At 46.7% G+C, this 23,323-nt stretch overlaps 2 protein-coding genes across 2 annotated transcripts; both read left to right on the forward strand.

Annotated features, from left to right (window-relative positions):
* Positions 1-1,371: 1,371 nt before the first annotated feature.
* Positions 1,372-9,545, forward strand: EFCAB12 (EF-hand calcium binding domain 12). Its single transcript, XM_044302227.1, has 9 exons — positions 1,372-1,427; positions 2,370-2,951; positions 3,145-3,345; positions 4,758-4,917; positions 5,005-5,246; positions 7,091-7,304; positions 7,389-7,557; positions 7,917-8,042; positions 9,414-9,545. The coding sequence occupies exons 2-9, from the start codon at positions 2,493-2,495 to the stop codon at positions 9,535-9,537; spliced, it is 1,695 nt and encodes a 564-aa protein (XP_044158162.1). The 5' UTR covers positions 1,372-1,427; positions 2,370-2,492; the 3' UTR covers positions 9,538-9,545.
* A 714-nt stretch (positions 9,546-10,259) lies between these two features.
* On the forward strand, positions 10,260-14,595 carry LOC122943400 (60S ribosomal protein L32). Its single transcript, XM_044301105.1, has 4 exons — positions 10,260-10,322; positions 12,671-12,771; positions 12,860-13,041; positions 14,423-14,595. Exons 2-4 carry the CDS (start codon positions 12,676-12,678, stop codon positions 14,550-14,552), a joined length of 408 nt encoding a protein of 135 aa, XP_044157040.1. The 5' UTR covers positions 10,260-10,322; positions 12,671-12,675; the 3' UTR covers positions 14,553-14,595.
* Positions 14,596-23,323: the final 8,728 nt, after the last annotated feature.

A 23,323-nucleotide genomic window follows, 5' to 3' on the forward strand; every position in this document is an offset into this window, starting at 1 on the left:
GCTCGGGTGCAGACCCATTCACTTCAATGGGGCCGCAAAAGATGCGGACAGCACTCCGTGTGTTGTCCACCTCCGTTGCTCCGTAAAAATTGTAGATCATGTCCTATTCTTGTCCGAATTGTGGACAAGAATAGGCATTTCATTAATGGGCCGTCTGTTTATTTTCTACAAATTGCGGAAGGTACACGTGCAGCATCCGCAAAACATGGCACGTTCATGTGCAAGAGACCTAAGAGCTGCAAGGGTCTGCCTGATAGTATAATACACTGTACTACATAAGCAATACAGTGTATTATAGAAGCGATCAGAGCATCACATGTCAAAGTGGTAAAAAAAAAGAAAGTGAAATAAAGTTTTTGTAAAAAACTATTCTAAGTAAACAAAAAAAACTTTTCAATGTAAAAAGATGCAAGAATAAAATCTCCAATATATTGTATTGCCACGTCTATGATGCTCTGTGCCATAGAATTACCATTTTATTCCGCACAGTGAACATTGTAAAAAAAATTGAATTTTTTTTTTTTGCTTTTTTGCCGCAAAGAAAAGAGAATGAAAAGCAATCAAAGTGCTATGTACCCCAAAATGGTACCAATGAAATCTACAAGACGTCCTGCAAAAATGAAGCACTCACACAGCATCGTAGGAAGAAAAAAAGTTCTTCACTTTTTTTTAAAAGGAAAGGATTTTTATTGTGTAGTAAAACCTAAAAAATTATGGGAGAAATGTATCAAAACTGATATAAAGGAAACTTGGCTTAGTTTCCCATAACAACCAATCAGATTCCACCTTTAGAATATGATTGGTTGCTATGGGCAACTAGTTTTCCTTTGCACCACTTTTGGGAAATCTGCGCCATTATGTGTTTGGTATTGCTGTAATTGTACTGACCCAGATAATAAAGTTATATGGTCATTTATGCCACAAAGTGAACATCTCAAAGTTTACAGTGTAAAAACTGAATGGCGGTATTGCTGTTTTTCCCCATACCCCCCAGAATGATTTAATAAAAGTTGATCAATAAGTTATGTGTACTCCTAAATGGCGCCATTAAAAACTAAAACTTTTCCTGTAAAAAAAAAAAAGTTATAGCTCTTGGAATGCGATGGTGAAACAAAAAAAAATTGCTTATTCACTAAGGTTCAAAACAGTCTTCTGACACCCCCTTGTCTCTAGTACAGGGGTCACTCTGCTGGAGCCACTGTGTAAGGCATCAGGCAGTTTTGATCTTCATGAAAATGGCGGCATTGTGGGGTTTCCATTGCCCTGAGGAGACGCCTTGCAGTTGGACCTCTAAGGTCTGCTCCCTCCTGTAAACAAAGTCTAGGCCTGGTCCAATCAGGGTGAGGGGGCGTGGCTGTTACCATGGTGCTGGTAAACAGCAAGTCTGAAGGGATTTGCTTTAGTGAATGGAGGCCTAGACTGCACAGGTGAGCAGGGGGGGGGGGGGGGGCTGCAGGGGCGTCATCTGCACCACATGTCAGTGTGGAGGGCTTCAGAGGGGGCGTCATCTGAACCCCATGTCAGTGTGGAGGGCTTCAGAGGGGGCGTCATCTGCACCACATGTCAGTGCTGAGGGCTTCAGAGAGGGCGTCATCTGCACCACATGTCAGTGCTGAGGGCTTCAGAGGGGGCGTCTGCACCCCATATCAATATTGAGGGCTTCAGAGGGGGCGTCATCTGCACCCCATGTCAGTGCAGAGGGCTTCAGAGGGGGCGTCATCTGCACCCCATGTCAATGCAGAGGACTTCAGGAGGGGGCGTCATCTGCACCACATGTCAGTGTGGAGGGCTTCAGAGAGGGCGTCATCTGCACCACATGTCAGTGTGGAGGGCTTCAGAGAGGGCGTCGTCTGCACCACATGTCAGTGCTGAGGGCTTCAGAGGGGGCGTCTGCACCCCATATCAATATTGAGGGCTTCAGAGGGGGCGTCATCTGCACCCCATGTCAGTGCAGAGGGCTTCAGAGGGGGCGTCATCTGCACCCCATGTCAATGCAGGGGACTTCAGGAGGGGGCGTCATCTGCACCACATGTCAGTGCAGAGGACTTCAGGAGGGGGCGTCATCTGCAGCACCCCATGTCAGTGTAGAGGGTTTCAGAGGGGGCGTCTGCGCCCAATCTTATATTCTACACCCACATATAACTAAGTGCAAGGGGCATATAAAGGTCTCTGCTTGCTGTCAGTGAATGGGAACATTATTGTTTACAGTCACAGGCTGATACCCTGCTCACAGCTGAAGGTTTGTTACAATGGTATCCAGTCTGGACAATCACATCAGCAGTACTAGACTCTCTTCTGTCCTGATAGTTTGTTACAATGTTTCAGTGCAGGTAAAACAGGGATCTGACTACTGGCATTGTGTTTTTTAGACTTGAGATGTTGGGGGCCACCTCAGATCCAGGAGCTGCAGCTATCAGACCCCCATATCAGACGTCTTGGATGCGTCACCCATAGGACCCCGTTTATTAAAAAGTCCCACATAGAACTTAACCATGGCCAGAGAAGTTTCCTTCCAAGACCTGACAACCGACAACGGGCCCACGAGGTGGAAGGAGCGGGACCTGTCCCAGACCTGGTTCTTTAAGGTGGCCTGCAGGACATTCGGTCCCCCAAAGTCCAGGACGCGCCAGATCATTGCTCCCCCCATGGAAAAACTAGAGTCGGGGGCAGAGGAACTGAGCGGAGAGACGTCTGCCGCCTCCAGGAACGTCTTCAAGTCACAAGCCGATCGGACGAGACGGACAGAAGAGCCGAGTCACGCCGGGAGAAGCATCGCAGATTGGATATCGGAGAGGAAGAAGTTCAGGAACCAACTGGACAACATGGGGGATGTGGAAAGATGGCTGCAAGGAAAACCGGAGCTGACGGATCTAGAGAGACGCGTACGGGACAAGATGGCGGAGGGGACACAGGCCGGGGGCCCGATGTCCCTAGGAAACACTCAAGACATGGTGGGTACAGCACATACGGCGTTACTGAGCTGGGGCCCTCCAGGGAAAAAGCTTACATTTTGCAACCTGTGACGTTGCAAAACTACAACTCAGGATACTGGGGGGCGTAGTTCATACTCCAAAGCCTCTTACACCTACAGTTCTGATTATAGGAGCACCAACCTACACTCATGACTGCTTCTGTAACTTCTAGGATGAAGAACGCAGCGTGTCAAAGAGCGCACAGCGCCGAGTGATCACCCCCATCATCCAGCAACCCAGTCCTGAAGCCCTTGCCATACTGGACTACTACCTGAACCAGCGACGACTGCGCCTCGTAGACCTTTATAACCAGACAGACAAAAGCAAGAAGAAGGAAATCTCCAGCCAGGACCTGAAGTCTGTGAGGAAAGAGGTGACGTCATATGTCCATGTACAGCACACATATACAGTGTTATAGCAGTTATATACTTGTCCATAGGAGTAGTATTATAGTAGTTATATTCTTGTACATAGGAGCAGTATTATAGTAGTTATATTCTTGTACATAGGAGGCAGTATTATAGTAGTTATATTCTTGTACATAGGATCAGTATTATAGTAGTTATATTCTTGTACATAGGAGCAGTATTATAGTAGTTATATTCTTGTACATAGCAGCAGTATTATAGTAGTTATATTCTTGTACATAGGAGGCAGTATTATAGTAGTTATATTCTTGTACATAGGAGCAGTATTATAGTAGTTATATTCTTGTACATAGGAGGCAGTATTATAGTAGTTATATTCTTGTACATAGGAGCAGTATTATAGTAGTTATATCCTTGTACATAGGAGCAGTATTATAGTAGTTATATTCTTGTACATAGCAGCAGTATTATAGTAGTTATATTCTTGTACATAGGAGCAGTATTATAGTAGTTATATTCTTGTACATAGCAGCAGTATTATAGTAGTTATATTCTTGTACATAGGAGGCAGTATTATAGTAGTTATATTCTTGTACATAGGAGCAGTATTATAGTAGTTATATTCTTATACATAGGAGCAGTATTATAGTAGTTATATTCTTATACATAGGAGGCAGTATTATAGTAGTTATATTCTTGTACATAGGAGGCAGTATTATAGTAGTTATATTCCAGTACATAGGAGCAGTATTATAGTAGTTATATTCTTGTACATAGGAGCAGTATTATAGTAGTTATATTCTTGTACATAGGAGCAGTATTATAGTAGTTATATTCTTATACATAGGAGCAGTATTATAGTAGTTATATTCTTATACATAGGAGGCAGTATTATAGTAGTTATATTCTTGTACATAGGAGGCAGTATTATAGTAGTTATAGTCTTGTACATAGAAGGCAGTATTATAGTAGTTATATTCTTGTACATAGGAGGCAGTATTATAGTAGTTATATTCTTGTACATAGGAGCAGTATTATAGTAGTTATATTCTTGTACATAGGAGCAGTATTATAGTAGTTATATTCTTGTACATAGGAGCAGTATTATAGTAGTTATATTCTTATACATAGGAGCAGTATTATAGTAGTTATATTCTTATACATAGGAGCAGTATTATAGTAGTTATATTCTTGTACATAGGAGCAGTATTATAGTAGTTATATTCTTGTACATAGGAGCAGTATTATAGTAGTTATATCCTTGTACATAGGAGCAGTATTATAGTAGTTATAGTCTTGTACATAGAAGGCAGTATTATAGTAGTTATATTCTTACACATAGGAGACAGTATTATAATAGTTATAGTCTCGTACATATCGGGCACTATTATATTTCTTGCCTATACTTTTCTTCCAGGCTAAGATACCTATCAGTGACATGCAGTTTGATGATTTGGTCGTCTCACTTGGCAGCAAAAATCCAAATCACATTAACTACAAAGAGCTTTCAGTGGGACGACATTTATGGTGGAAGAAGACAAGAGATGAGCGGAAGAATGGCGTGTCAGTCGACTCAGGTTCGGTATCAGAGTTATAATCTATGAGATATCAGAACGTGTCTGCACTGAGCAGAGCCATTTCTAACATGTTCTGTGTCTCTGCAGCTGCTGTAAGATGCTTCCTGCCGCCCGGTGATGTCCATCCTGAGCCGTCTCCTTCTGAAACTCTCGATAGCTTGATGGATTCCAAATGGAGATCTCGTCAAGTCAACAGCGTACAGAGTGACAGCAGCAAATCGCGGTTCTTACAGGTGCCCCCCGTCAGTCTGGACGAGATGAGACCCCTCAGCTACGAGGACATGGAGGAGATTGGAAAGAATTACAGGGAAAGAAGGCGAAGAGCACAGGTGAGGGCAAAAAAGAGTATGAACTACAAGTCCCAGCATCCTCGTCAGTACAGCTCCCACAGGCGCTGTCACTCATCTTTTCTAGGCTCTTGAATGGGAAGTAAAGCTAATTGCTCAACTACAGTCGTGGCCAAAAGTTTTGAGAATGACACAAATATTAGTTTTCACAAAGTTTGCTGCTAAACTGCTTTTAGATCTTAGTTTCAGTTGTTTCTGTGATGTAGTGAAATAGAATTACTCGCACTTCATACGTTTCAGAGGCTTTTATCGACAATTACATGACATTTATGCAGAGTCAGTATTTGCAGTGTTGGCCCTTCGTTTTCAGGACCTCTGCAATCCGACTGCGCATGCTCTCAATCAACTTCTGGGCCAATTCCTGACTGATACAACCCATTCTTTCCTAATCACTTCTTGGAGTTTGTCAGAATTAGTGGGTTTTTGTTTGTCCACCCGCCTCTTGAGGATTGACCACAAGTTCTCAATGGGATTAAGATCTGGGGAGTTTCCAGGTCATGGACCCAAAATGTCAGCGTTTTGGTCCCCGAGCCACTTAGTTATCACTTTTGCCTTATGGCGCGGTGCTCCATCGTGCTGGAAAATGCATTGTTCTTCACCAAACTGTTGTTGGATTGTTGGAAGAAGTTGCTGCTGGAGGGTGTTTTGGTGCCATTCTTTATTCATGGCTGTGTTTTGGGGCACAATTGTGAGCGAGCCCACTCCCTTGGATGAGAAGCAACCCCACACATGAATGGTCTCAGGATGCTTTACTGTTGGCATGACACAGGACTGATGGTAGCGCTCACCTTTTCTTCTCCGGACAAGCCTTTTTCCTGATGCCCCAAACAATCGGAAAGAGGCTTCATCGGAGAATATGACTTTGCCCCAGTCCTCAGTCCATTCACCATATATTCTGCAGAAGATCAGTCTGTCCCTGATGTTTTTTTGGAGAGAAGTGGCTTCTTTGCTGCCCTTCTTGACACCAGGCCATCTTCCAAAAGTCTTCGCCTCACTGTGCGTGCAGATGCGCTAACACCTGCCTGCTGCCATTCCTGAGCAAGCGCTGCACTGGTGGCACTCCGATCCCGCAGCTGAATCCTCTTTAGGAGACGATCCTGGCGCTTGCTGGACTTTCTTGGACGCCCTGAAACCTTCTTAACAAGAATTGAACCTCTTTCCTTGAAGTTCTTGATGATCCTATAAATTGTTGATTGAGGTGCAATCTTAGTAGCCACAATATCCTTGCCTGTGAAGCCATTTTTATGCAACGCAATGATGGCTGCACGCGTTTCTTTGCAGGTCACCATGGTTAACAATGGAAGAACAATGATTTCAAGCATCTCCCTCCTTTTAACAGGTCAAGTCTGCCATTTTAACCCAATCAGCCTGACATAATGATCTCCAGCCTTGTGCTCGTCAACATTCTCACCTGAGTTAACAAGACGATTACTGAAATGATCTCAGCAGGTCCTTTAATGACAGCAATGAAATGCAGTGGAAAGGTTTTTTGGGATTGAGTTAATTTTCATGGCAAAGAAGGACGATGCAATTCATCTGATCCCTCTTCATAACATTCTGGAGAATATGCAAATTGCTATTATAAGAACTTAAGCAGCAACTTTTCCAATTTCCAATATTTATGTAATTCTCTAAACTCTTGGCCACGACTGTACATGGGGCAGAGGAAAGCAGCATAACTCTGCAGATCTGTCAATCAGGGCTCTGGGAAAGTTGGGCGACAACCCTTGTGGGAGCAATCATTGTGGTCCGATCAGTTGTCACGTGGCTTCTGCAAGCAGATAAATCAGAAGATGAATTATTAATCAGTTTTCTCCTGTCCTTAGAGTAACACCCGTCTGTTAGAATGGCTGGAGCAGTGCCGCCTGGTGCGCACCGGTAATGCCGCGGTAGATGCCCATGCCCTGCCCTCTACGCTGGGAGAGGAGGTAGCGGAGCTGGTGGAGCAGTTCAGAAGACAGGGCCTGCAGCAATACCACAAGATCTTAAAACTGTGCCAAACCTATGGGGTGCCCCTGACTGAGACGCTGCTGGAACGAGGTGACACCCCGTTTTCATGAAGGCGCCCTCCCCCGCCGTACGACGGGTCTCAGTCTGAGAATCTCCCATTTTATCTCTGAACAGCTTTATTGTATCCCGGGGACAAGCTGGTCTGTGAGTCAGAAGAACATCTGCAGCTCCGCCAGCCCGGGACAGCGCTCAGGTCCAAGGATGACGGGGTGAATAATGGAGTGACATCTTCTCCGGAGGTGACAAGAACCGTGAAGAAGTGGAAGAATTCTTCAGAAACTTAGTAAGACGCCAAATGTGCAATAGGCAGGGAAATTGTATCTGGGTGTTCCCCCAGAGGCGTATACAGAGGGGGACCCATAACAGAAGTGAAAATGAGCTCCCTTCTGTTGATGGTACCCCCGGGGAGCAGTCCTAGTTTGCCTACAATCCCTTTGTCTCTTTCCATTTTAAACCTATGCTTCCTCTATCCAACTGCTCTTTCTGTGTGTCAGTCTTCACTGAAATTCTGGCCTTATGTTCATGAACAAGGGGCTCTGGATGAACAGAGCTATAAGCCTTGGCCAGAAAGGAGATTGATATTGTGTATCGAAATGTGGAATTGACATTTAATTGTTTGTAACACATCTCTCTTTATGGCAGCAGCGGCCCCTATCCCCCCGAGAAATATGTCAAGAGGGTGAAGAGAAAGGTCAGAGGCAAGAAGAACGATCGGAGGGAGACAGTCGAGTGCTGGACAACATTTGAGCAATTTGAGGAAATGAGCAGGTAAGGTGAAAAAGCAAAATCGGTTGTGTGGCTGAGAGAGGAAAAAAAGTTATCTTCAGCAGCACAGAGGCTTTCAGGAGAGGAGTGTGCTGATCTTGTGGGAGATCACAGACTGAGAGTTACATAGTGGAAGGAGCAGGGTCCCCAGCAGCACAGAGGATTTCAGGAGAGGAGTGTGCTAATCCTGTGGAGGTCACAGGTTGAGAGTTAGGCTGAATGCACACGGCCGTGTTTCACGGCCGTGAGCGGTCCGTGGAACCATGGGCTGGATTCCTGCTGAGAGCAGGAGCGCACGGCGTCATTGGTTTCTATAACGCCATGCGCTTCCTGCTGCTGCCGCAGTACAGTGATACACTGGTATAGATCATACCAGTGTATTATTGTATTGCAGCGGCAGCAGGAAGCGCACGGCCTCATAGCAACCAATGACGCCGTGCGCTCCTGCTCTCAGCAGGAATCCAGCCCGTGGTTCCACGGACCACTCACGGCCGTGTGCATTTGGCCTTACATAGTGGAAAGAGCAGGGTCCACAGCAGCACCAAGGATTTCAGGAGAGGACTGGGCTGATCTTGCGGGAGGTCACAGGCTAAGGCCTATTGCACACGACTGTATGGCTTTTACAGTATTTTGCGATCCGCAAAAAATACGGATGATGTCCGTGTGCATTCCGTTTTTTTGCGGAACGGAACAGATGGCCCCTGATAGAACAGTACTATCCTTGTCCGTTATGAGGACCATAATAGGACATGTTCTATCTTTGAACGGAACAACGGAAATACGTAAATGGAATGCATACGGAGTACATTCTGGGTTTTTTTGCAGACCCATTGAAATGAATAGTTCCGTATACGGAACGCAAAAAACGGAACGTAAACAGAAAAAAACAAACGTTTGTGTGCAAGAGGCTTAAGAGTTACATAGTGGAAAAAGCAGGGTCCCAGCAGCACCGAGGATTTCAGGAGAGGACTGGGCTGATCTTGCGGGAGGTCACAGGCTGAGAGTTACATAGTGGAAGGAGAAGGATCCTCCCAGCAGCACAGAGAATTTCAGGAAAGGGGTGTGCTGATCTTGTAGTGGTCACAGGCTGAGAGTTACATAGTGGAAAGAGCAGGGTCCACAGCAGCACAGAAGATTTCAGGAGAGGACTGGGCTGATCTTGCGGGAGGTCACAGGCTGAGAGTTATATAGTGGAAGAAGTAGGGTCCTCCCAGCAGCACAGAGGATTTCAGGAGAGGCGTGTGCTAACCTTGTGGGAAGTCACAGACTGAGAGCTATTGAAGAAACAGGAGGACTCACAGCAGCACAGAGTATTTTAGGCGACAGGTGATATTGGATTATTGTGTGGATAACAAATAATCTTTTTACTTTCAGGAACCTGCGACACCGATTCCCTCACTGCTTCTATACGGCTGACGATGACGCGTTTTGGCCGGGGCAGCTGCTGGAGAAGCTTTGTATCTATCTGCCCAAATTAACCGACGCGTCCGAACGCTGAGACCTCCGTGTAACATGTACTTTGTAATAAAGTGGATTTTAAAAAAAATATACAAATCTGGTTTGTTATATTTGATACAGGATTGACTACAACCCCCAATATTCCCCTCACCACATATCACACAGAGATTCGGTAGGTTGAGATAGGAGGAGCTGCCGGTGGGTTGGTGACATGGAGGGAACGCTGCGTACGTCACTTCTCTCTAAGGCTCTGTTCACATGCCGCATATGTGTTACAGGGACTTCCAAGACTATCCCATCTGACTGGGAAATGCGCAAACAATTCCAGTCAAATGAATGAAACTGGTTTTCAGTTGCAGAAATCCATGTATGTAGATTTAACCTTATATGAACACATCTGCGCCATTTTTGGTTACCTCCAAAAGAACAGGTGTGTTTTTATAATTTATACTCTTTATGAAATTACTTTTAGGCTAGGTCTACACGACGACAATAAGTCGTGCAACAATTTTTATAATGGTAGTCTATGGTGTCACACTGCGACGTGACAGTGGCAGAAAAATCCATCTCGACAAATGTCGTCCTGTAGACCTAGCCTTTTAGGAACATAAGTAAAAAAAAAAAAAAGTTAAGTAAAAACTTTCAGCTCATTTCCACCAGTATGCAAGACACCTGTTGGTTTCCAGGGCTGCAGTACCGCCGGGTGCCGATCCCCGGGTGTCGCTGTTCCTCCCGGAAGTCCCGGGCTCTTCTTTACCTCGCCCAGCGCCTCTTGCTCTCTCTCTTCCTCGGGCTGTCTGCAGAGAAGGCGGACGCTCCCAACCGGTGAGTGAATCCATTGTCATCCAGGCAGATTCTATCGCCGTTTTCTACCGGTAGATGCATCATCTTTAGCCGGTGGTGTGGCGGGGGTTATCTGCTGGGTTAGTTTGTACTGGGGCCGGGTGTATGGCCGGGAGATGAGGTGTGAAGTCTGCCGGGCCTGTGAGGAATATGGCGGCTTGTGTGTATGTGGTGCGGGCTGTCGTGTGGTGACGGAGCTGAGCCCTATTACTGCTGACAACACCGTAAGAGGGTGCGGGGGGATAGGCCTGATATATGAAGGGCTGCGTGTAGGACTAGAAGTCCCAGCATGGCGTCCAGACTTGGGTTATCCCCGGGGACCACCGTGTCCCTCCATGTCACAGGCCTGGAGCTGCTGTATGATTGGCTCCTCCTCAGGGTCTGCACTGCGCTCGGGATGTAGCAGAGCCCTGACTGTTTTGGAAAAGTTGTGCAAGGAGAGGCATGTGGCTCAAATCCAGGCACCAGTGAGGTATGAGGCGGCTATACTGGTCACCAGTGTATGACCGTGTTCACACCTACACGCCCCTGTAGTGCGGCTGTGTTTATGGTAGATGCATAGGCTTTATGGGGGTCGATCAGGGGGTCCTCTCCCATATAATCTCTTCTGTAGGAGCCTGCTGGGAAAATCCGGGATTACACACACTGTGCGTGATCGAATACCGTAAAGGAGATGATGTGAGGGCCTTAAAGGGGTTGTCCAGCATTCAGATATTTGAGCAGTCCTCTGGATAGGTGGTCAATATAAGATGGTTGGGGTCCCACATCTGGGGCAGCCTAATAGTGGGCGTCTATCGGGAGCGAACTGTTCATTCTCTATCTGCCTACCGGTCAGCGGTGGTGAGAGCTGCGGTTAAGCGCACGTCTCCCTTCATTTTTGTGTATTCGCACAGAAGCGCGCTCTGTTCTGTCCGTGTTCACGGATCCATCACGCCTGTTAGTCTATGGGTCCGTAAAAACCACGGGTGCCATCCATGTTTCATGCGGCAGTCGTTTCCCCTCATCCTCCCAGAGATCCATTGCTTCTGGGCAGTAGATCCCTCTACACTGGACGGTCTGTCCAGAAGTTTTTTTTTCCTCAGTCGTCCATTTTCAACAAAAATGGCTAGGCTGAAATTTGATTTCTAGAGCATCTCCTCCTACCAATGGTTCATGTATATCACTGACAGAACAAGGATGCTATCCGTGGCTTTTCACAGACCCATGGGCTTTAATGGTCACGTTTATCGCGGATCCAGCCAATACACCGGGCCGCACATGGTCGTCGCTAAATAGAAAAGTCCTATTCTGCGGACAAGAATAGGTCATGCTCTGTTTTCTTGCGGAGCTGCGGACTGAAAGTTTGTGGCCGCGCTCCGGAAATGCGGAGAGCACATAGTGTGCTCTCTGCATCCAATGGGTCCGCACAATTGCGGAACGCATGTGGACCACACTTGGGGATGTGTGAATGGAGCCTAAGGCTCTGTTCACATCCGTCATAGGAACAGAAAACCAGAATCTGCGCCAGTGCTGGGTTCGTCACGACATGGGCATTGACTTTGAAGGAGTCTGTGCAGCAGCTGCATATTGATGACCTGTCCTCAGGATGGATCATCAATATTTGATTGTGGGGGTCTGATCCCCGCTGATCAGCTGTTTAAAGAGGGGTTGCAAGCTGATTACAACTACTGATCCCATGCTCTTAAACGGGACGAGTAGTTGTAATTACCCTGCTTCTCAACAAACAAGACTTGCAGTGTAATCCTGAAGAGGAAGAAGCATGGCCGCCGATCAGATATTGATGACCTATCCTGAGGATAAGTGATCAGTACGTAACTGCTGCACAACCTCTTTAATGCATTCTGCTATGGCTCCGTCATGCTGGTGTGAACAGAGCATATGTTTCTTCATTACACAGTGAGTGCATGAGGTTTTGTAGTGAGACTTGAGCTCCTGGTCTCTGTTCACACTTGCATTAGTTATTTTTCTGCCAGTACGGTGTGGTTTGCTGCTGTATTGTTTAGGCCTTGGGGATGCTTTTCTCAGGAGGTTCTGTGATCAGCAGGGTTTGCAGCAGGCAGACCCCCACTCAGCATGTGCTGTACCGTAAGTGATGGGAGGTCTCCTGCGGGGACAGTAAGACCCTTCCACCCTCCATACTTGAGTCTGTGGGGCCCTCTGTGCTCTTGCAGCGTGCAGTCTTGGAGGGAGAGCACAGCAGTGAATTACCCATTCCGTGGCTGGTCTCGCATATCAGTTGATGGAAGTTGATCTGCGACATGCATTTGATTATGCTGCTTTATAGTTTTAAAACGCCAGTAAAATATTAACCAATTAGGTGTTGTCTTTAGATATCATGGTGGCTCTCCGGCCCCTCAAAAAGCCCAAGATCGTCAAGAAGCGGACAAAGAAGTTCATCCGCCACCAGTCAGACCGTTATGTAAAGATTAAGGTCAGTACAGAGTCCTCCATGTTTAATCCACGTGTGTGGGGGCGTCGGAGGCGGCGATGACTCACATGGCAACTTTTATTTTCTGCAGCGTAACTGGCGTAAACCCAGAGGTATTGACAACAGAGCCCGCAGGAAATTCAAGGGGCAGATCCTGATGCCAAACATTGGTTATGGTAGCAACAAGAAGACCAAACACATGCTGCCCACCGGGTTCCGCAAATTCCTGGTCCACAATGTCAAGGAGCTAGAGGTTCTGATGATGAGCAACAAGTAAGTGCCTGGGGTGGGATGGGTTAAAGGGGTATTCCACAGGAGAGGGGATAATTATTAGATCTGTAGGGGTCCTACAGCTGGGACCCCCTCTGATCGCGAGGACCTGTACCCCATGGAACTGCGAGAAATAAATGGAGCAGCTGTTTTGGGCCGCTCCATTCGTTTCTATGGCAGTTCAAGAGATGGTGGAGCGCTGTACTACATAGAAACGAATGAAGGGGCTGCGTGTGCCTGTCTGGGTGCCACATTCATTTTGGGGAGAGTGCCGTGGTATGCCTATACTTATGGTCAGTGGGGGTCCCAGTGATAAGACCCCTACCAAATAGTTACTTTATATAACTGGAATACCTCTTTATGGCTGTAATCCACAATCCAGCAGCAGAGATGTGTTCCCCATAGAAATCAATAGGGAAAAGTTAAAATAACATGTTTTTGTGCACGTTTCTGGAGTTAAACTTTTAGTTGTGCTTGCTGTCGGTGAACAGAAACACTTATGTTTACACTATCTTTGGAATCTGATGAGTAATTGAAGCACAGGGAATTCCCTTTTTGGGTTTGCGGATTAGTGGTGGGAATACTAGCTTTGCCTTTCCATTGGTGTCTGTCCTATACCCTGTGTAATACGAGATATCTTGCGTTGCACCCGGGGTTAGTGCACTGGCTGCTGTGTTCAGCCCAGATGTTTGTGTAGGGTTTGCATGCAGGCTGCATGGTCTGCTAGGTACGGTCAAGGAGCAGGTTGAGGCTTTCCATGGTAGCCAAAGAACAGCAACTAAGGGAAGCATGAATTTCCCTGTCGGACCCATTCAACCCAAACCTCAGCTTGTATTTTCTGAATGAAAGAGTTGTCTGAGAGTAAGTGAATCTAGCTGCCTGTTATTTTGGGGGTAAAATACTCCTGTTATATGGGTTAAAAATCCCACGCACTGCTTCGGTGGTGACATTCCATATGTCCACATAACTGCTGCAGCCACTTGTGCCTTACCTGCCGGCATCACCGCTTAAGTCGGTGACTGGCTGCAGCATCTGCATGGGTGTCCTGTGCATCATCTTTCCATGAAAAAGCAGGACTGGTGGAGGGGGGGGGGGGGGGGGAGGAAGAGTCAACATTTCCTGCAGAAAGTTCAATTTTGCAAATACCTTTCTGAGTTTTTTATTTTTTTCCTAATTACCTATTCTCTGGATGGGTCATCAGTATATCATCGTGGAAATACTAGCTGTGATTTGATGAATCAGTGCATTACACGCTCACTGCTTTTGTGTGAATCCTCGGGTTACAGCCATAGCGTCAGGAATCCAGGGCTGGCCTGCTGCTGGGAGATTAGATTTCTCCATGATTGGTCTGGTCTCACAAACTTTTTCATTTTTTTTCTCCTAGGTCCTTCTGTGCAGAAATCGCCCACAATGTCTCCTCAAAGAACCGAAAGACCATTGTGGAGAGAGCGGCACAGCTCGCCATCAAGGTCACAAACCCCAACGCCAGACTGCGCAGCGAAGAGAATGAATAATTATCTCTGTGGTTATTTGTGCTAAATAAACATGAAAAAGAAATTTTTGCTCTTCAGTCTGTGTCTGGGTTCTGAAGCGCATGGGGGTGTCAATAGTAATGGTACAAGGTGCTGTGCTTTGTGCATCAGTGTTCCTGAAGACATGGGGCTGTATTTTACTGTGAGTTGCGGTGATTCAGAGAAACGAGCAGTGTGCGTGAAGAAAGGCATCTGCAGGTTCCTTTGCCTGACCTGAGAGGTCTGTTGGCATATAGAAAGACTAGTCGGTCAAGCAGCTGCACTGATGACTCTTCTCTCTGTGCCCTGCTCATTATTTCGTGAATCACCGCAGTTTTCCATTCACCCATGACAGCACCATGAGAGATGATCGCCCCATAGACAGGAAACCTGCAGAATAAGAGCGGGACACTCCTCCCGATTCAGTGTAGTTTCCTGTCTCTGGGGACGCCTGCAATTTTATTTCAAGATCCTTCCCCTGGTGGTGCTCCTATGCTGGCCCCAGTTTCTAGGCTGGAGCATTGCTTTTTTTTCCCTTGGGCATACCTGCAGTCCCCTGGGGTAAGAAGCGGCATCATTTGGTGCACAGCAAGCCTCTGGAGGGGAACGTCTTGGGTGCTAGAGTGTGGTGTGCCTGGCGGCATCGCTGATGTGCTAGAGGCATGAACTTCCTTGCCACAGGGGGAGGAGGAAAGGCTGGGGAAAGCATGTGGAGGACGCGGTGATGCCATCAGAGCGCCTATGAGAAGGGCACTCTGTAAGCAGGTGGACAGCGTCCTAATCTGAGTTTCTGGTCTGGTGGGAAGCACACAGGAGTCTGAAGTCCCCCCCCCAGCCCTGGTACCTCTGAGGGGTGAGTGTTCTGGGGCATATTGAGTCCTGCTCTTCTGATACCCTTATACCTAAATGTGATTTCAGGTAAAGCCTAGGAAGATGGTTTCTAAAAAGAATAGTGTTTTCTTTGTAAATCAGTTTTACCGCCTGAGTGGGAGAAGAGGATGTCAGAGTTGCATTGATGGAACAGTGGCTGAGGAATCGCCGTCATTTTAGAAGTGTCTTCAGACGTTGGTCAGATCAGAAGTCAATTCCCCTCCATCTTCAAAAAGAGCGGCCGGTACAAGAGATCCAAAATTGAGGCGATTTGGATTCAGGAGTTTTTCATCTGATTCTGAAGATAAAATACATCACCTTATATTGGCATTCTGAAAATGTATCCCTATCTTCTGAGGAAGGCGAGATAAGTGGCAAACCATGTTTTCTAATAGAAGATACGGATAGACTTTTAAAAGCCGTAAGATCTATGATGGGCATAGAAGAGATAAAAGAATCCAGACACCATAGGGCGTTTCCAGTACATAAAAATGTATCGGCCTTAATTAAGGGGGAGTGAAAAAAAAACTAACGGAAAAGTTTATATTTCTAAAAAAGTAACTAATATCCCTTTAAAGAAGACTGCTACTGGGTATAAAGCACCTAGAATATATGTAGCTATAGCTACAGTCTCTAGGAAAACGGCCCTTCCCTTTGATGACATGGGGGGTACTTAGGGACCCTTTGGATAAAAAAGCAGAAGCATTTTTAAAAGGAGCTTGGGAGGCGTCAACCTCCTTCAGACCAAGTATCGCTTCCACATGTACGGCCCATTCACTCATGGCTCTCTGAGCTAGAAAATCAATAAAAAATGTCCCAGAGAAGAAATGCTAGCCTCCTTGGCCACTGAGAAAAGCGGCAGATTTCTTGGCCGATGCTTCGGCTGATGCAGTAAGATTGGCGGCTAGATCTGCCGCTTTATCAAATTCTGCCCGTAGAGTGCTCTGTCCATGTGGAGGGGGAAACCTTTTTGGGCTGGCTCTAGATGACCTACTAGACAAAGCTGCGGATAAAAATAAAATGTCAGGGTTCCTTCTCTTCGGGGAATAGATTTAGCCGTCCCTTTAGGAATAACAGGAAGAGACCAAAAAATCAAGGGAGGATAGATTTAGAACCCAAAGAAAGGGAAGAAATTATTTTTTCAAACAGCCCTTTGCAGACAAAAAGAAACAAGATCAGCAATGATGCCAGAGCTCAGGTAGGAGGCAGATTAAAACAATTTATTTTTTCCCCACCTGGTCTCAGATTTCTTGCAACTCGTGGATTCTAGACACTTCTCACTGGACCAAAACTAGAATTTCGTATGACCCCTCCGGTAAGATTCCTAGTGACAAAAGCTCAGACTTCGGCTCAAGGAAAATCAGCCAAGGAAGAAGTACTAAGGCCTCTTTCACACTTGCGTTGTCCGGATCCGGTGTGTACTCCACTTGCCGGAATTACACGCTGGATCCGGAAAAACGCAAGTGTACTGAAAGCATTTGAAGACGGATCCGTCTTCAAAATGCGTTCAGTGTTACTATGGCAGCCAGGACGCTATTAAAGTCCTGGTTGCCATAGTAAGAGCGGGGAGCGGTATACTTACAGTCCGCGCGGCTCCCGGGGCGCTCCAGAGTGACGTCAGAGCGCCTCATGTGCATGGATGACGTGCCATGCGATCACGTGATCCATGCGCGTGGAGCGCCCCGGGAGCCGCACGGACGGTAACTATACTGCTCCCCGCTACACTTTACCATGGCTGCCAGGACTTTAGCGTCCCGGCAGCCATAGTAACCATGCAGAAAAAGCTAAACGTCGGATCCGGCAATGCTCCGAAACGACGTTTAGCTTAAGGCCGGATCTGGATCAATGCCTTTTAATGGGCATTCATTCCGGATCCGGCCTTGCGGCAAGTGTTCAGGATTTTTGGCCGGAGCAAAAAGCGCAGCATGCTGCAGTATTTTCTCCGGCCAAAAAACGTTCCGGTCCGGAACTGAAGACATCGTGATGCATCCTGAACGGATTTCTCTCCATTCAGAATACATTAGGATAATCCTGATCAGGATTCTTCCGGCATAGAGCCCCGACGACGGAACTCTATGCCGGAAGACAAGAACGCAGGTGTGAAAGAGCCCTAAGATTAATCAAAAAATCAGTTTTAGTTCCTGTTCCAAAAAGAGAAGGCGGCGAGGGGTTTTACTGTCCCTATTTCTAGTAAGTAAAAAAAACAAAAAAAAAAAAAACGGGTGGGTCTTTCAGAACGATGATAAACTTAGTTAAACCGGTTCCTACAAATAAAATCAAAATGGCAACTAGAAGATCAGTAATAAACCTTCCTCACTGTTTCATGGCAGTACTGTATCTCGGGGATGCATGCTATCTCGTCCCAGTCTTCCAGAGACCTCAAAAGTTCGGTAAAAATAGAGGGGCAGCTACAACATCTTCAGTTCCAGGCCCTCCCGTTCGGCCTTTCCATGGCTCCAAGGGTATTCACAATAATAATGGCGGCTCATAGAAGAGAAAAAGATACTTTTTCATGTATTCTGGCGGTAAGATGGGCATAACTTCACTCGAGGGTTCTCCAGTGGGAAATCCTTTTTCCCTTCCCCCACGACAGCACCACAGAGAGAGAGCATCGGCCCCCAGGGACAGGAAACCTGCAGCATAAAAAGGTGGCGCCTCTCCAACCTCAGTGGTTTCCTGTTCTTGGAGCTGGAGACCTGCAGTTTTCTTTTCAGGTACCACTAGTCCGTAAGTCCCAGAGATGTTATGGAGGGCTATGTGGTAATACCTGCTGGGGTCTATTGCCCATAGGTTGGGCTGGCAGGACCCTAGGAGCCGGTAGGGGTCCGGGCCCTCTGTCTGGTTCTTCCGGCAGGTGTGGGGGCTCCACCAGGGGAGTAAGGCCACGTGATGTTTGGAGCCCGGATCCATAGGTAAGAGAAAGCAGCCCCAGGGGGGTATTGTGTTCCACCGCATGCAGCCCGGATCCATGGAGGGAACATGTATTCTGTGGCATCCTCCGGCATGCGGCTCAGACGAGGAAGAAGGAGCCTAGATCATGCAGCCCCCAGGGCTGTGAAATAAGGTACTCATGATGGATTGTACTTAAGTTATACAGCGAATATTTGTGTTATGTGGTTGGTATGAATCTGGCTGAACGCTTCAAACCCGGTTGCTGCCTCGGGACCTGGTTGGCTGGTTGTCTGCCTCATGGCTTTAGGGCCTGGGTGGCCATCTTTGGGGGGACTGGATGCCTCTGTTAAAGGGAGTCTTTCACCTAATCTGAGCGTTTTAGACCGCTCAGATCAGTTTATAGACTCTTTAACCCTCATTACGATCATACCTTTGTCTTATGTGTCCCTCGCCCAGATAATGAAAATAACACTTTTTAAACTTATGCAAATTACCTTCTGAAGGTGCCCAGAAAAACACACCTCCAGCCAGCGGACGTCACGAGCGGCACCAGAGGACGGCGGGCTGGGAACTGGCGCATGCGCAATATGAAAGGATGTTCCTCTGCCCATAATGGGCAGAGCAGTGCGCAGGTGCGGGCCAGTTCCCAGCCCGCCGTCCTCTGGTGCCGCTCGTGACGTCCGCCGGCTGAAGGTGTGTTTTTCTGGGCACATCGCCCAGTAACGCCGCCCCTGGGCACCTTCAGAAGGTAATTTGCATAAGTTTAAAAAGTGTTATTTTCATTATCTGGGCGAGGGACACATAAGACAAAGGTATGATCGTAATGAGGGTTAAAGAGTCTATAACCTGATCTGAGCGGTCTAAAACGCTCAGATTAGGTGAAAGACTCCCTTTAAGTGTTTTTTTTTTTCTGATTACTGATGCCTGTATGGTTCAACGTCTTTGCATATATGCCTGCTGGGTTGAATGTCTTGCATTATACTGCTTTGTTGAACATCTGTTGCATCTTTTTTGGCTGAACGTCTGTTGCATCTTTTGCCTGGTGGGATGAACGCCCGTATAATCTATACTTGGTTGGCTTGTGCCTACAGCGTCTATGACTGGTCGGCTGAACACCTGTAGCATTTATGCCCGGTCGCCTAATGCCTGTAGAGTCTATGCCTGGTTGGCTAAATGCCTTTGAGCCTGTACCTGTTTGGATGGCTGTGACTAATACCGTGCCCCGACTGACGTCCGACGTCAACTACATCAAGCTCATGAGATACAGTATGGTCACTGGTTACCAAGGTGTGACGTTACGCCCTCCCGGAGGAGCGGGTAAGGTCAGTCTTGGTACAGTTTTCACAGACTCCTCCTGTCCACACGGGCACTGAGGGGCAACAAGCTGAGGGTCTTTCCACTGCCACCAGCTTCTCGTTTGATATAAGCCCGGTCCGGTAACGGGATTATATAGGGTGAGAAAATAACCAGCGGAAGCTTAAATTAGGCCGAAACACGGACGTGGGGATTCGTGATCGAGATACAAGACAGCACAAGATTAAATTATATATTTAATCGCTTTAAGGGCGCACTAGATATAACACTATACACACAGAATATATACAGTGGTCTGAGATTACAAATACAGGTGATAGGGTGCAAACAGGGTTACACAGAGCAAAAGTCAGTTTACCAGATGGATGAGTCCTTTTGGTTATGAGTTCTTTGCTGTAGTCACATGGAGGGCAGTGATGTCAGCAGGTTGCAGGTCCCCCTAAACACATGGCACGATGTGACCCTCCTTCAGAGAAAGGCACGACTGCTTGCTGGCATAAGCCTTTTAAACTGTAGCCGGCCTCTGGGAAGGGTCCCCTATTCCCTTTAGGGTTCATAGCTCCAGACCAGAAGGTCACAGGCAGATGGTTCTGGGACCAACAGACCCGCCTGGGTTCCGGCTACAAGTACAGGGAGTGCAGAATTATTAGGCAAATGAGTATTTTGACCACATCATCCTCTTTATGCTGTTGTCTTACTCCAAGCTGTATAGGCTCGAAAGCCTACTACCAATTAAGCATATTAGGTGATGTGCATCTCTGTAATGAGAAGGGGTGTGGTCTAATGACATCAACACCCTATATCAGGTGTGCATAATTATTAGGCAACTTCCTTTCCTTTGGCAAAATGGGTCAAAAGAAGGACTTGACAGGCTCAGAAAAGTCAGAAATAGTGAGATATCTTGCAGAGGGATGCAGCACTCTTAAAATTACAAAGCTTCTGAAGCGTGATCATCGAACAATCAAGCGTTTCATTCAAAATAGTCAACAGGGTCGCAAGAAGCGTGTGGAAAAACCAAGGCGCAAAATAACTGCCCATGAACTGAGAAAAGTCAAGCGTGCAGCTGCCAAGATGCCACTTGCCACCAGTTTGGCCATATTTCAGAGCTGCAACATCACTGGAGTGCCCAAAAGCACAAGGTGTGCAATACTCAGAGACATGGCCAAGGTAAGAAAGGCTGAAAGACGACCACCACTGAACAAGACACACAAGCTGAAACGTCAAGACTGGGCCAAGAAATATCTCAAGACTGATTTTTCTAAGGTTTTATGGACTGATGAAATGAGAGTGAGTCTTGATGGGCCAGATGGATGGGCCCGTGGCTGGATTGGTAAAGGGCAGAGAGCTCCAGTCCGACTCAGACGCCAGCAAGGTGGAGGTGGAGTACTGGTTTGGGCTGGTATCATCAAAGATGAGCTTGTGGGGCCTTTTCGGGTTGAGGATGGAGTCAAGCTCAACTCCCAGTCCTACTGCCAGTTTCTGGAAGACACCTTCTTCAAGCAGTGGTACAGGAAGAAGTCTGCATTCTTCAAGAAAAACATGATTTTCATGCAGGACAATGCTCCATCACACGCGTCCAAGTACTCCACAACGTGGCTGGCAAGAAAGGGTATAAAAGAAGAAAATCTAATGACATGGCCTCCTTGTTCACCTGATCTGAACCCCATTGAGAACCTGTGGTCCATCATCAAATGTGAGATTTACAAGGAGGGAAAACAGTCCACCTCTCTGAACAGTGTCTGGGAGGCTGTGGTTGCTGCTGCACGCAATGTTGATGGTGAACAGAACAAAACACTGACAGAATCCATGGATGGCAGGCTTTTGAGTGTCCTTGCAAAGAAAGGTGGCTATATTGGTCACTGATTTGTTTTTGTTTTGTTTTTGAATGTCAGAAATGTATATTTGTGAATGTTGAGATGTTATATTGGTTTCACTGGTAAAAATAAATAATTGAAATGGGTATATATTTGTTTTTTGTTAAGTTGCCTAATTATGCACAGTAATAGTCACCTGCACACACAGATATCCCCCTAAAATAGCTAAAACCAAAAACAAACTAAAAACTACTTCCAAAAATATTCAGCTTTGATATTAATGAGTTTTTTGGGTTCATTGAGAACATTGTGGTTGTTCAATAATAAAATTAATCCTCAAAAATACAACTTGCCTAATAATTCTGCACTCACTGTAGAGTCCAAGCATGGTACCGTTATTTAGTTTCTGTGGGGAGATATATCTCCTCTCCCTAGCGCCCGACCTCCAACCTATGACCATGGGCATGTTCGTCTTTGCCCTAGGATCATAAATATATTTGACTTATGTCTGGGATGGAGGGGCGATTCATAATTCCCTATGAACCGCCGGTTCCATGATCTGGGGGGAAATGATAGATCTGGGCAAGGGCTGAGACCCCCCTACAGAAAGGTTTTCCTGTAGGATTAGCTGGCCTCCCTACTGGCTGGTTGAGGTGTGAATTCATATGCATGTGGCCTCCTTGAAGCCAGAACCCCTGTGGAGTTCACTACCTCTGCTATCTGACAAGCAGATGGTTGGAGTGAGAACTTATTTTGCAGGTACACTGACAAAGGTGAATCAGATGAATAGCATTGCTGCCATTAAAAAATGATCCATATTCCTCACACTGGCTGACTGCCTTATTTGAGTCTACGCCTGGCTGGCTGCATTTTTGTATTTGCCTGGATGGCCTCATGTACCTATGCAGCTGATTGCTTCTGTGTTTATGCTTGCTGGGATGACTGTTCTTGCTGTCTGCTTCTGCATGGCTAACGGCTTCTGCGGCCGTGTCTGTATGGGGGACGGCTTCTGGCGGTTGTGTCTACATGGCTGGTATCTTCTGTTGCCATGTCTAAATGGTTAACCTCTCATGCAGCAGTGTCTGGATGACTGTGCTTGGCTCTGAGTGCGTGTCTGTGACCAGCGGTGCCGCCATGTCTTTGTGGCAGTCTGTCTTGGTGGCTATGCATGCAGGGTGAACTAGTTCTGTGGCTATGTTTGGTTATCAATTTGTAGTTTAATAGTCTACAGTCATTTTCTATCTTAGAGCGAATGGAGCCTGAACCAGTCCATTTTCGAGAAAACTGTTCTCTGGGGTTCTCCAGTAATATACCTTTTTGCCACTTTCAAGAACTGGAAGGTTCAGAGTTTCTTTTCCCTAGACCAGGGATGGCCAACCTGCGGCTCTCCAGCTGTTGTAAAACTACAACTCCCATCATGTCCTGCTGTAGGCTGAAAGCTGTAGGCAGTGTGGGCATGCCTGGGAGTTGTAGATTTGTAAGAGCTGGAGAGCCTCAGGTTGGCCATCCCTGCCCTAGACCCATCGGGATCCCCTTGTGAGATAGATGCCTTTCTTCAGAAATGGAATTTCCCCCTAGCCTATGCCTTTCCTCCTCCGCTCCAATTGATTCCAAGAGTTCTAAGAAAGATCAGGGAACATTGTGCAAGGGTTATCCTCATAGCCCCGTTTTGGCAGAGGAGATCATGGTTCACGTGGCTTCGGATCATGTCGGTCTCGGACCCTTGGGTACTTACAGAGATCCGGAACCTATTAAACCAGGGTCCAGTATTTCACCCCGGCATAAAGACAAATCTCCACCTGACTGCCTGGAACTTGAAAGGTACTTACTAGGTAGGAAGGGGTTTTCTGACGCCTTGAGCTCTACTCTTCTTAAGAGTAGGAA

Source organism: Bufo gargarizans, chromosome 7 (assembly GCF_014858855.1).
Source record: "Bufo gargarizans isolate SCDJY-AF-19 chromosome 7, ASM1485885v1, whole genome shotgun sequence".
Taxonomy (NCBI): Eukaryota; Metazoa; Chordata; class Amphibia; order Anura; family Bufonidae; genus Bufo; species Bufo gargarizans.

What these genes read in the sequence shown, in the direction of transcription:
- LOC122943400 (XM_044301105.1), top strand. Translation starts at nt 12,676, where the DNA reads ATGGTGGCTCTCCGGCCCCTCAAAAAGCCCAAGATCGTCAAGAAGCGG. An exon ending in ACCGTTATGTAAAGATTAAG is followed by an intron (nt 12,772 to 12,859) that starts GTCAGTACAGAG and finishes TATTTTCTGCAG; the next exon opens with CGTAACTGGCGTAAACCCAG. An exon ending in GTTCTGATGATGAGCAACAA is followed by an intron (nt 13,042 to 14,422) that starts GTAAGTGCCTGG and finishes TTTTTCTCCTAG; the next exon opens with GTCCTTCTGTGCAGAAATCG.
- EFCAB12 (XM_044302227.1), top strand. Translation starts at nt 2,493, where the DNA reads ATGGCCAGAGAAGTTTCCTTCCAAGACCTGACAACCGACAACGGGCCC. An exon ending in AAGAATTCTTCAGAAACTTA is followed by an intron (nt 7,558 to 7,916) that starts GTAAGACGCCAA and finishes TCTTTATGGCAG; the next exon opens with CAGCGGCCCCTATCCCCCCG. An exon ending in CAATTTGAGGAAATGAGCAG is followed by an intron (nt 8,043 to 9,413) that starts GTAAGGTGAAAA and finishes TTTTACTTTCAG; the next exon opens with GAACCTGCGACACCGATTCC.